This window comes from Chaetodon trifascialis, chromosome 13 (assembly GCF_039877785.1).
Source record: "Chaetodon trifascialis isolate fChaTrf1 chromosome 13, fChaTrf1.hap1, whole genome shotgun sequence".
Classification (NCBI taxonomy): domain Eukaryota; kingdom Metazoa; phylum Chordata; class Actinopteri; order Chaetodontiformes; family Chaetodontidae; genus Chaetodon; species Chaetodon trifascialis.
This window is the reverse complement of record NC_092068.1, coordinates 2,895,754-2,909,149: the sequence shown is the minus strand read 5'-3', so window position 1 is coordinate 2,909,149 and position 13,396 is coordinate 2,895,754. Positions and strand designations below refer to the sequence as shown.

The 13,396-nt window shown below is 40.3% G+C and overlaps 1 protein-coding gene across 2 annotated transcripts in view; it reads right to left on the bottom strand.

Annotated features, from left to right (window-relative positions):
* The window catches only part of LOC139341259 (uncharacterized), a 37,193-nt gene that overhangs the window by 11,084 nt on the left and 12,713 nt on the right, over nt 1–13,396 (bottom strand). For both annotated transcript variants that reach the window (XM_070977675.1, XM_070977676.1), the window contains exons 2-3: nt 11,490–12,301; nt 1,756–1,917 (exon numbers count right to left, since the gene is read on the bottom strand). In XM_070977675.1, coding sequence (XP_070833776.1) covers nt 1,756–1,917; nt 11,490–12,301 — 974 coding nt within the window. The remainder of the gene's footprint in view (nt 1–1,755; nt 1,918–11,489; nt 12,302–13,396) is intronic.

The window sequence follows — 13,396 nt, the reverse complement described above, 5'->3', positions numbered from 1 at the left end:
ACTAATGCAGCCTGCAACAGCAGTGCCACGTGGTGATTAAAGCAAAGGATGCGACATCTCTTTCCTGCTCTGTTTTATGGAATCATGTTTATGCAGTAGCCTTGTTCGCCCTCCAGAAGGAATGAAATAGACTTCATGAGTACAGACAAACACACCTCTAACACAGTTTCATCATGCAACCCAGTTGGCTCATTGTACAAAGTCTTTCATGGATTTTGCTGTTTTTCCTGCTCTGAAATTACCTTTGACCTACTGTGGAGGAAAGGTTCAAATGAACATCTTGAACAACACATCTGAGTGTTCATCAGCCTACACACACGTTGCCCTCTCTCAGCTTTATTACACAACCACTGGTCATTTATATTCTTAGAGAGAGGTGGGGTAAATGAGGATACCATACAGTCATCCTCATCGTTTTTCAGCTTTGTTAAACCTGTAGGAGTAACAAAATTTTACACAGGTTTTACCAATGCAGGCCTGCAGGTGTAACTTCAGATGTATTCTTTAATTGTGTCACCTTGGTTCTTAATATTAGAGATTCAATAGAAGGGACATAAAAAGGTTCAGTGTTTTATTCATTTATACTGGCAGCCACAGAAGAACCCGAGGAAGAAACAGAAAGAGAAACAGTGCCAATGTGGTCCTAGAAACTGAGCATCAAGCTAAAATACGTTGGTTAAGCCAAACCCTCAGTAGGCACCAGCATTGTATTTCAAAAAATAGAAAGACAGTCCTGGGAAAAGGAAATCTGGTCTCCTAAAGAGCAGCAGGCACAGAACAAGAGTGACTGAGCTGGCCCAGTACAAACAAACAAACTGAACTAGCAAGTAAAGATCTAAGTCTTATGTCTTACCTCACGGAGGCAAAGCAGAATTAGTTAGTATTGTAATAAGTTTCTCTAAAATGTTTGTTTAAACTTGAAAATAATGGCATTATTTTAACTTTTTATGGCCATCGATGGACGAGATCGTCTCCTCTCTCTACCTTTGTGCTCAGGGGCAGAGTGAGAGATGTGCTGTCTTGTATATGTCACTTGCTTGGTGCAGCGAGGGGTGGGGGTATCATCTGGTTTGGATTTTCTTCTTGAAGGCATGGGTTTAGGTGGTAAGTCCTCCAGATGAGTAACTGGATGTAAATCCAGTCCTATGACTACATGTGTAGCTATCTAACTACTCAGCTGGCTCCCATTCTCTTCCTGTTGTTCAAATGAGAAATTACTAGTGGGTGCATTGGTGTTTTATGGTATGTGGTTGCTACCTTCTGATTCACACAGCAACACTACTGAAAGACCATATCTGTAGTAGTTTACATTTAAAGCTGGTGGACAATACCCTGAGAAAATCCATCCATCCATCCATTATCTATACCGCCTATCCCTTTCGGGGTTGCAGGGGGCTGGAGCCTATCCCAGCTACAATGGGCGAGAGGCAGGGTACACCCTGAACCAGTCGCCAGCCGATTGCAGGGCCACATGCAAAGACAGACAAACATTCACACTCACACCTACGGACAATTTAGAGTCATCAATTAACCTAATGAGCATGTTTTTGGTCTGTGGGAGGAAGCCGGAGTACCCGGAGAGAACCCACGCATGCACGGGAAGAACATGCAAACTTCACACAGAAAGGCCCCGCCTGACCTGGGGATCGAACCGGCAACCTTCTTGCTGTGAGGCACCCGCACTACCTGCTGCGCCACCGTGCAGCCCCCCTGAGAAAATGTCTTTGTAAAATACGTGACAGAATAGTCACACACCTCTTTGGTCTTTGACATCCTGCTGTCCTTCTGCAGGCTGCAGATCTGTCTCTGAAGTCGGAGGTTGGTCTCCTGGAGCTGGCCAATCTTTTCAATGAGTTGGCAGATGTGCTCCAGGTAACCCAGGCCTGAACCCAGAGGGCTGGAGCTCAGCTGCTGTGCCTGAACAAACAGAAGTTGTGCAGGTTAGCCAAGATACCAGGAGTAAGCTAGGAGAAAAAGTAATTTATTGTTCTTAGACTTATCTTTTGAATGGTATGGATCTGGAAAGACATATTTGGCATTACTGACATACAGTTAATTTTGATCATATTCATGCCAGATCTCAGGATTTATTCACCCTGTACATCATCTTAGGATTGTTTTATTATTATTCATCTTGTTTGCATGGAAATGCTTCTGAGATCATCATGCAACAAAATCTCCACAGACACTAATGTGGGGAAATTCCAAAGGGCTACCAGCTCTGTAGGTGGAAGAAAGCCCTATCAATATGAACCAGAACAAGTCAAAGCCAGGAGAAACTGATGTGCTATAGGCCTTTGTTTTGTGGCTTTTCAAATCCATTTTGAGTAGTGTGGCCAAAGAGGGGGGCAGACCCCAGCCAAGGTGATTTCAGAGTGACCTCACTCTCTATATCTAGTGATGGCCAGAAATGAACAAACAATTCTTTAGAAATGCTTTTGCGAGTTGGATTCATACCAGGCCTGCACTGCTATTTACTGTCTCAAGAAATAATCATTAATTGCACTTAAATTTGAACTCTGACAGAGGCCCTTGCGTTCTTGAGCCCACTAGGCTTTTATACAGAATTTTACTCATGTAACTGCCACTCATATAAATGGAAGCATTACAGGCTTGGGCAGTGTTACAAACTCAGACACCTTGCTTTAAGCAGTGAGGGTGGAAACTGATTGGTAAGTGTTTTACCCTCAGTCCCATAACTGCATGTCCTCGCTGCTTAGAGCTGCAAACCTGTACACTCGACTCAGTTAGGCTACTGCTGATACCAGCTGTCGTACATACAGTATAATATGGTCAGAGCCCTTGAGACACCCCATACATGCAGAACTGCAGCCCACATGCCAAAGAGACTGCTTGGGGGTTTTGGAGCTTGATACATTCCATCATGTACCAGAGTCAGACAGTAGACTGCTTGTCACCCTGTGAATACTGCTGCCTGCTGACTTTGTCAAGACCATGTACAGCAGGGTTTTCTGTGGGAGCCATCCAGGACTGTCTGACATGCAGCAGATAACACATTCTCAAACGCAGCTACAGTTTAGTGTAGACATAGTCTGAAATGACTAGGACAAAAGCAAAACATAGACACAAGACACAGTTTTCACTAGGATTGTCTCATTTACGTGCAAACAAAAACCTATGCTATAAAAATAATCTGAAAGATGTTGGCTGGCTCTACACATAGTGGCTAAAGCCATTTTCAAGAGTGACTTCACTAAAGAGATGCCAAAACCCCTCAAATCAGAATCTGTGATTTCCCTTTACTGACTGCATCTAGAATCAAAATAGCTGACATAAAATCACTTAAAATGTCCGCATTTGATGTGGATAGTTATTAATAAAAGTGTGCATTCAAATATAGTGTATGTGAATTTTTTTTATTTACTAGTTAGTTATTTTTTTCCAAAAGTAAATGTCACTAAGTAAATTTTGAAAGTACATGTAAACCTGCACTAGAGGTTTGAGTCCTACCAGATTGGGAAAATAGACAACTCACACCAAGATGACGTCACATCAAAAAAATGTTACATCCTCAACTGGTTTGTGGCCAGCAGTAGAAAAATTTTAACATGAGGTGTGGTTAATGAAAAATAAAATGTTTGATCTGCCTTGGATAGATCTACCTGAAAAAGCTAAACCAAATTGGTGGGGATCACTTAAACTGCTGCCTGTAGTCTAATCATTGGATCATTTTAACTTGAGCATTTGTGTTCTAATATAACTTGTCAGGAATGAAATCCACTGTGACATTCAGCACACTGACACATCGTTCATGCTCTTCTGGTCCTATTCTAAAAGCATTTTCGCAAGTGAGACACAAACTGCACCTGTAAAAGTATTCCACAGCTACTGGATATTTGTGTCTAAATAAGATTATATTTAAGATAAGACTAATTAAGATTAACAAAATAAGTGGATGGTGCTCTTCATCTGCATTGCATCATCACATACCAGAACCAGCTTGTATGTGGTTTTGATTGATTGTCATATGTTTTATTTTCCATGTGTTGAAACACAGAAAACACATTTTATACTAACTTATACTAACACCACAGAGAGGAATTTGTAACATTTAGTGATACTAAGAGGAGAATAATTATAGTTTCAGATGTGTGTTGCAGACACAAAGTCACTTGTGTTCTATTGCGTTAGTGTCTCCTCACCCAGGAGTTGCAGAGTTCATGTTTTTCAGCAATATGAAAAAAGGCCATTTTAAGCAAATGTTTATCAAATCATCAACATTCCTAAAAGTGTCCCAACAAAAGCAGGATGTGAGCTCAGGTCGGGGTCTTTCCCCTCTTTTCCATGCTGTTGACGCTGAAACTCCAGTCAGGCAACTGGGAGCTATGATGGAAACACTGGCCAAACAATGGGCCAGCAGCCACAACAGGCAGGAGGGATGACATCACATGTTTCCTCTGATGAACAAACCCTCTATAGATCACCCAGGCACCTGACCGTGAACACATTCCCACACTGCACTGAAAAGAGGTCAGTTTTCATCGTTCTGAACCATCTTTCATACTTTCACTGTGTCACAGTATAAAGGATTCATCATTCATCATAACATTGCCTCTGGCCATAGGTTTAATTTTACTGTCTTAGTTCATTGTTTTGATTTGATCTGTGTTCATTTCAACCAGACAGTTTTTTTTTCAATAAAACAGTTCTGACAAATGCACGATACACTACCTGCTGCACAACTGCACAACACTGCTGTGGATGCAGTGGAGCATTTAGCAGCTATAGAGCCAGAAAATGTTCACAGGAATTACCAGAGACAAAAACAGAACTTAAATTCCACCTGATGTTTTTAAGTCCAGTATGCACTCTCCTACTGGCTCTGTTTTGATGGTGAACAACATCCTTCGGTATTGTTCTTGTCTGCTGAATACTTAAATAGGCAATCTTTTGCCAATGCCAGCAACTAATAAGACCTTGATAAGATGACTGAGATGTTGCGTTTACACCTTGTTTCACTGCCCCCAAAGTGCGCAAAAATTAATGCATCTCTAAATTTAAAGTGCAATGTGGGCAATTTAACAATCATATTAAAGGCTGCAGACTCTGAAACATAGTTTTTAATAAAATATCAAGTAAATTGTTGAAGTGATAATGATGCTTGACCTGTTGAGTCCTTTTTTGCTGGGATTTCAAACCCTTTATTTACTGTACAGGCCTTTGGCATAATCACTAGCTGTCTTAACTAGACATACTAAACTAGATTAGACTTGTTTTCACAAGTAGTTTGGCTACAGCTGCTCACCATTTTGCATGGTATGCCAGTGGTACTATATGCAGGGCAGTTTTCTCATTTTCATTTTCAAGGTTTACATAGTGTTTCAGGCTTCCAGAAAACCATGATTGGACATTCTGGGCTTTACTTGAATTTAAACAAATGTACTTAGTATAATACATAGTACTTATGTACTTATGGAAAACAAAAAAAGGAGATAATTTTCATTGGTTTTGTCACAGTTTTTTTTATTTTTTTGTTGTTTGTAGTTAATATATTTTTTACCCACCTCTGTTTCCACCTTGCTTTGGGTGATGTAAATATAAGCTCTATTGTTGACAAAGAGTCAGAGCTCTTTTTTGTTTTGTTTTGGGTTTTTTTTTTTTTGGTTTGTCTGTATTTCTTTGCATTTTGGCGAGTCTGCACGATGAAGTCATGGTACATTTGTACTGTAATCATGGATGTGCAGACAAAATCAGCTACATTGAAACATGACTTTGAGAAGAGATCTTAAGTTGTAGGATTATTATCAGAAATACTGTACTGCTTGAGCTATGATATGTAAGTGCATTTTTGACACAAAATGCATCAATCAGGTTCAATGGATAATGTGATATTTAAGAGGTGGATTATGTCATCTGTTACTGCCTCTTTACTGCATCCAGGCAACCAGACCTCTGGTATTTTTTGGTGGCTAACTAAGATAAAGAAGGGTATCCCTTCCAGGAGATGACTCTCACTTCCTCAGGAGTAGTTGCTGATGACAGGGGAGGGTCTGTAATCAGAGGCTGTTGTGGCTGCCACAGTCATATTACAAGAACTGGGGCTGATCTTATCGACAGCCCCACAGAGAATACTGAGTGATCCACAGCCGGGAAGAGAGAATGGGATTCAGGAATGTCCCCTTTTGCGTGCACAGACCCATTTTAAAACAGGCAAGCACGTGCGCTTCCTGAGTTTCCGCTGATCCCATGAGTCAAGTGGCAAAAATGTATCACACATGGAACTGACTAAGGTGACAAAGATATGAACAGCTGCACATTTGAAACGAGAATAAAGCTAGTTTGGATAATGCTAGAGGTAAACAATAAGTGAACTGTGTGCGCCTGTGTTGCACCAGATATAAATGCAGGGATCAGTGTAATCAGCAGGATTCATCCTCTGCAAACAAATATCTGTCTCATGTTTTATGACCATCAGTGCAGATTTTTGTTGTTCCAGTCTGAATCGAGATGGTGGACAGACCACCGCAGCTTAGAAAATCACAACCAGAATGTGAAAAAGTGCACTGGAACCACACAGTCTTTTTTAATTTGACTTTGTATGTCAACATAAACTCTTTATGTGTCAATGTGACAGAAATGTTAATGATGAGAAATGATAATATCTACTGTGGTGCTTCCTACAACTAGCCGACTTATTATTTTTGGGAAAAAATGTGCAATAGCAGGATTTATGACTCATTTTCCTTCTTTCCCATTTAAAATAAGAGCATGATAAAATAATGACATCAAAGATCACTGTGGAAGCTGAGGCCTTCTCTCAGTTGTACATGTTTCCATTATCTTCAGTGCATCCAAACTAATTTCCTCAACATGACAGTGTTGGAAAGGAATGAAGTACCAGATGTGTGTGGAGCATCCAGATAGGGAGGAGGGTACGGGCAGATCACGTACGCTGCTTCCCTCAGCCAGACACCAGCCTTTTCAACACACAGATAGTGCTTTTGACTAATGTCCCTGCAGTAAATCTTTCAGTAACTGGACACTCAGTGCTAGAGTTCCTCTTATGTCCAGTGTTAGTTTTGGGGCCTGATTTCAATTTTAGTTTTAGTATGTCAACATATTTGAAAATGTATACAAGGTTTGGTTGCTTCTCAATTTTTTTCATGTCCTCTACACATCCTGAGGCTACACCTGCTGCCATGTTTGATGTGTTCAGTTACCATGATTGCCATTACATTTTTGTTCTTATCCCTATGAGGCAAGCAGAAAAGTTTACCTCTTTATTGAGATTTTGGCCATGTATGAATAATTATTTTGCACAGATAATTAGAGTTAATTTGTACATCTATCACATGCAACATTGGATTGATATTATAACATTACATTATAGGAATATTTGATATTTCAAACTGATAATTTGGACCCTCAAGTAAAATGGTGGAAATTAAATGTAGTGCAAATAGAGGGTTGATACAGATTTGACACTTGCAGTTGAAAGGTAAAATAAAATAAATAAAAAAAAAATGTATTTCTTTAGCAAAACATCTTGGAAGATTTAAAGGATAACCACATTTTTTCAAGGCTATCTTCATAGAATACTCACATACTTATATGTACACTGAGTTTTACTCACTCTTATTATTCCTCCTGTCCATACTGACCATCAAGAGGTCAACAGGTTTCATCACAGTCCTCATTTGGTGTTGAAATACATGCTAAAGTTCAGACTGCTGAAGCCTTATATCACTGCCAGCCCCCTCCTCAGATTTTGCTCCCCATTATTAACATTGGAGTTATCTTTAAGAAAGACCTGAATAAATGTCAGCTTCTCTTTAAATGAGAGCACACGTATACTCAAAAAAGTCATGTTTGTACAACAGATTGTCCAACCATGTTGTAAGGCAAAAGTGTTTATAGCTGTTTCAAATGACTGTACTCTGAGTTGAGGTGAAAAGTCCGCTGTCATAAATATGGAGATAATGGCAGACATTTTCAAACAATCACTCCTGGAAGGCATTCATAATGTTGCACTCATTTGTTCCTATTAACATTGCCAAAAATGGTTGTGTAAAGCATGCGAGAAAAATTCTAATCCTGTCCACTTTATCACATCTGCACATTTGCCAGTTACTAAAGTGGGTGTCAACGTCGTCGGTTCCAGAAAGTTACAGAAATCACGACTGTTGAAGCATAAGTGCTTCCAGCATCCATTAATCCTGCACTCATCTCTCAGATAACCAACAATCCTAAAAATATTAAAGATAGCCAACTGATGGAAGCATTAACAGTAAATTAATGTAATGATTTTAAGTTAATCTGAGCCGTCCTTTTCATTGGCCTGTATGCATTCATGGTACATTCCACCTGTCTTGTTGTCACTTATTGCCTAACTTTCAGCACGACTGTTTCCCGTTCTTCCTGTCTGTAACCAGTAACATCAGCCGACACTACTGGCATTTCATTACTGCAAAACAAGATGCTTTTCATTAGTGTCTTTGTATTAAGACATCTACTTCATTTGTTGATTATTCAGTCTGTCTCTTGTTATTTAGTTTTCATATGTTGATGAAAATGTAATATGTTTAGAGTTTTTATGAAGTTTAATTATCTGATAAACACTGTCTTTGCAGGGACTTGAAATCCTGAATGATGTAAAAACAACCCTGACCTGGCAGGAACACTGTTGAGCTGTCCTCACTTATGCTGTGCAGCTGAGGAATTCAAGTAAACCAGATGCATCCAGTTTTTTTTTATTATTATTATTATTATTATTATTATTATTATTACATTTTACACTTCCACTGATGAGGTTAGTATTCTTTGAAAATGCATACAAAGTTTGAAATCAGAAATGCAGCTAAACAGGTGGATGTGAGCGCTGTTACTACCTGACGTTGTTAATGTGACAGCTGTGCATTCAATAATATCTGCAAAATCTGGACCTTAAGACTTGCAGAGATTATAGAATCCATACTTGAAGCACTGATGACAGACAGAGGAACAAAATAGGGTAAACATAGAGAAAGTTCTCAGTGTTCAAGGCTAGAAAATCCCCCACCGTGGATGCCAGAGTCCTATTTAGCCCAGAACAGAATTACATTATTAGCTGTGGTGTAAAGTGATGATGATGATGATGGTGGGGGTGACACCACCTTCTGCCTGTCAACAGTGTATCCATCCATCATGCAGGGCCCCTAAAAGTCTCTGCCACACGCCATTTCCTCCCAGGGGCCCCAGGGCCCTATCAAAGAGACTTTATCTGGGTAAATATGTGAGTAATTTGAGATATTTGACACCTATTTGATGCGTCCAGGTAGGCCGCCAAGCAACACAGGGGGGTCCAGATGAGAGAGGGGCCGGCAGGCAGCGACAGTATCGCGAGGAAAATCTCCAGTCCCTCAGCACAGATGAACAGGTGCTGCATGACATGCGGCCCCATGAAAAAGCTGCCGCACACTGTAACACATTCCCTCCCCAAGTGACTGCTCCTGAGTGCAGGCAGGCTGTCATGTTATGGTTTGTCTAATGTGCCGGCAATAATAAAAGCCTTGTCTTCAGAAAGGCCTTTGAGCTTGATATTGTTTTGAAAGACTGAGAAGAATGTGGTTGAATGTCTGTGGCTTTGAAAGTTTTGTATGAGCTCGAAGAGTGTGAGATGTTCAAACCATTTGTTGTATGGAGACATGGCTTTACCATTTTTGGGGTGGTTTTGTTTTTGGTTTTCAAAGTGAAGGTTTTAGTCTGCAGATTATTCAGTGAATGATTCTTTACCTTTGCCTTGATGGGAATGATTTTCTGACATTGCAGGGTAGTCCAATCAGCCCACCACTTTGGTGCAGACTGAAATATCTCAGCAGCTATTGGATGACTTGCAACAAAAATGTGTTCAGACATGAATGTTCACCAGAGAATGAATCCTTTTGATTTTTGTGATCCTGTTACTTTTCTATACTTCTACACTTTTCTATGTTGACTATATACATATTCAATTTATTTTGTATAGCGCCAAATCACAACAGAAGTTGTCTCAGGACACTTTCCATATAGAGCTGGTACAGACCAAGCTCTTTTATCTACAGAGAACCAACAATGCAATACTATGTATGTAAATTTATTTTATTTTATTTGTATTTTTTATTTCATTTTCCAAATGTAAAATATTGATTTTGGCATGTACCTTAAAAATGTATTACCTGTTTTTAACACATTTTTAGTATCTCAAACTGTCAGCATACATTTTACTAATACTAATAATACATTTAATATTTTACATATTTTATATTTAATATATAAAACTATATTTCTTTTGGGATTGAGGGTGGTTCAAAGGTGCTTGAAACCTTCTGTTAGTATCATTTGTACAATTTGTCCCTCTCCAGTGGAAAACAGAGGGCATCCAGGTGGAAAATTTAAGGCTGGATCAGATTCTCACTCTAATAGCTGCCAGTAATGAAAGACAGTTTCAAGGCCTGCCTGTGTTGTATGTCTATGTTTTCAGAAACATCAAACAGGTGATTATGACTTTGCAGCTTTCACAGCTGCCAGGTGCTCTCTCACCTGTAGAGCTCACTGGATGTGAACAAGAAAACCACTCTTTTTTTCTGTAACATGAATGAAACATTCCCCTGCAGATCCTTATGAATGGGTACAGCTGCTTTTTTTCATGTCCCTCACACAGGAAGAGGCCAAAGCACAGGTACACCTTCAGTGCTTTTTATATTCCTTAAGTTAAAGTTAAAGAGAATATCTGAAAATCAAAGAACCTCCATGTGTTAATCACACTTATAAATACACTCAAGAAAATGACTGACTACGTGAACCATATTTCAGTGCAGTGATGCAATTACCTGTCAACATAGAGGCTGGAAAGAGTTTAAAATTAAAGATAATGACAGATGATATGAGATATTTTTGTTGCTCACCCAAAAGGGATTTTCTCCAAGTCTGGAGGAACTATAATTGTCCTTATTCAAGAGTTCTGAAGGGACTGAACACACCCCTACACACACACACACACACACACTCATAAACAAGCCTATTTGGATAGAAAATATTTTAAAAGCTGACTGAAAGCTAAGCTGGTTTACTGGCAGATTTCAATTTGCCCTGTAAAGCATGAGAACTGCAGGACCTGAAAATGTTTCGACATGAGCAAAAATACTTGTGAACTTGTGAAGCTGCAAGACTCCAATTCATGAAGGTGGAGATAAGAAAAAAGGGAAAGGAATCTAGAGGAAAACAAGAGAGAATACTGGAATTCTTGATAGTTTCTGATTTTTAAGATTATTACGAGAGCTTTTCAGACTTCATTTTTCATACAGCAGCTTAGACATAAACAAGAAAAGTGGGAGAAAGAGACAGAGAGAGAGAGAGAGAGAGAGAGAGAGAGAGAGAGAGAGAGAGAGAGAGAGAGAGAGAGAGAGAGAGAGACAGAGAGCTGTGCAACAAGGGGCCACAGGTTGAAATGGAATCCAGGCTGCTGATGAGGACTCAACCTTGACTACTATCTATGTACGGTATGTGCTTACCACACTAAGTCTGCAGCATTCATCCATGTACTCCTCCAGGCTGTCACTGGTGGTACTTGTCCATATAGGCTCTGGTTCAAAGTCATTGCTCGTCATATCATCAGGGGCTGCTGTTGAGGATTTCTTCCCAAATTGCCCCATGTGCTCTAAGCGTGTCCTTTCAGTTACAGCACTGTTCTCCTCGACCTGTCCAGATATCTCATCACCTTCAGGGCTGATTTCTGAAGCCCCACACTCATCCCTATCCACATCTTCTCCTATGTGCAGTTCTACTGTCACAGCTGAAGAACCGAGTTCCTGTGTGTGCATGAACACATTGTCCACCGCCATACTCAGATCATTATCCACCGAGTCCTCTGTCTGTTTTATCTCAGGGCTCTGTGCATATGTGACTAGTTCATCAGTGAGAGCTGCAGGGTCGGAGTTGGAGTTGCATGAATCGCAGGAGGACTCTCGACTGTGGACCACGAAGCTCTGCTCAGAGCCTGTCGGGCTGGACGGAGAGTTAGCTCCACTGGGCAGCTCCACTCCAGAGTCCTCTGACTCAAACTTGTACAACCTTGACAGCTGAGAGTCTGTGAAAATGTTAGGCAAGTAGTCTGTGCCAGACTCAACGCGATGCTTGCCATCAAAGTGTGAATTCACCGCAGAGGTTTTGGAGGGCTCTGAGATGTCCTGCTCGAAAACTGACGCTGTAGAGATGGTGGACGCAGAGTCATCAGCTATCAGGAGATTCTCATGGAAATTGCTGAAGAGCTTCAATTTTGTCAGGACAACCTCACTATCCAGCACTGGATCTCTGTTTCCTTTCCCTGTTAAACAGATAAAGAAATTCAGATTTATTCTAACAGCTCAACAAATCCTTCAATAACACATTACTTGTAATTGAAACTGCTTCATTTTTGATCTGATACTTAAATTGGACATTGCCTTCAAAAACCATTACAAACTATCCATCCATCCATCTTCTATACTGCAGGGCACAAACAAACAACCATTCAGGCTCACATTCACACCTAGGGGCAATTTTACAGTCATCAATTAACCTAATGAGCATGTTTTTGGTCTGTGGGAGGAAGCCGGAGTACCCGGAGAGAACCCACGCATGCACGGGAAGAACATGCAAACTTCACACAGAAAGGCCCGACCTGGGAATGTTGCTGTGAGGCACACGCACTAACTGCTGCTCCACCGTGCAGCCACCCATTACAAACCACTGTAACTAAATAAAAAGTGTTTTCGTGGATATTCATCGTCATGGTGAAAAAAAGGAACAACTTGGTAAAGGTTTGGGAAGAACTGCACTCAAAAGAAACCAACGCTGTCCATCAAACTAAGGCATGAATCTTCCTCTTTCATTCCAGCATCCCAACAAACAAGCGTCAACTTCTATAGTTCTAGAGGCCTTTGTTACCTGAACTTAAACCCTTGTCATTATTCAGCCTTTGCTGAAACAACTTCTTGGAACAGTCTCCCTCAGAACAGTCTGCCCCATCTGCCAGCCAGGCTGGCAGTTTGTAATGTTGTCACACAGTCTGAAATGTCTGATATGCTTCAAAGGAAACAAAAGACCTTGAAATCCCTGAGCTTAAGCCAAACGTTAAGTGTGGGTTGGGGCTGCCAGAGAGTGGATTTGCTTGATTTAAGGTGATAGTCACATTACATAATACATGACTGGTGTGCAATCCTAATTCATATTAAGGGCATTTTAAGAATCAAATTAAAGACTGTAGTAGTGTAGGTATTTCAAACATTCTGTCAAAATCATCTGGCTAATTCCAGACTGGATCCAGTCTTTTGACCATGAATGACCCATATGCACCATCAAAACGTAATATATAGTGGTATGAATGGATGCTTGAGTGAAACCTGGTAACCAGGACTGGTGTTTAACTAATCCTGCATTC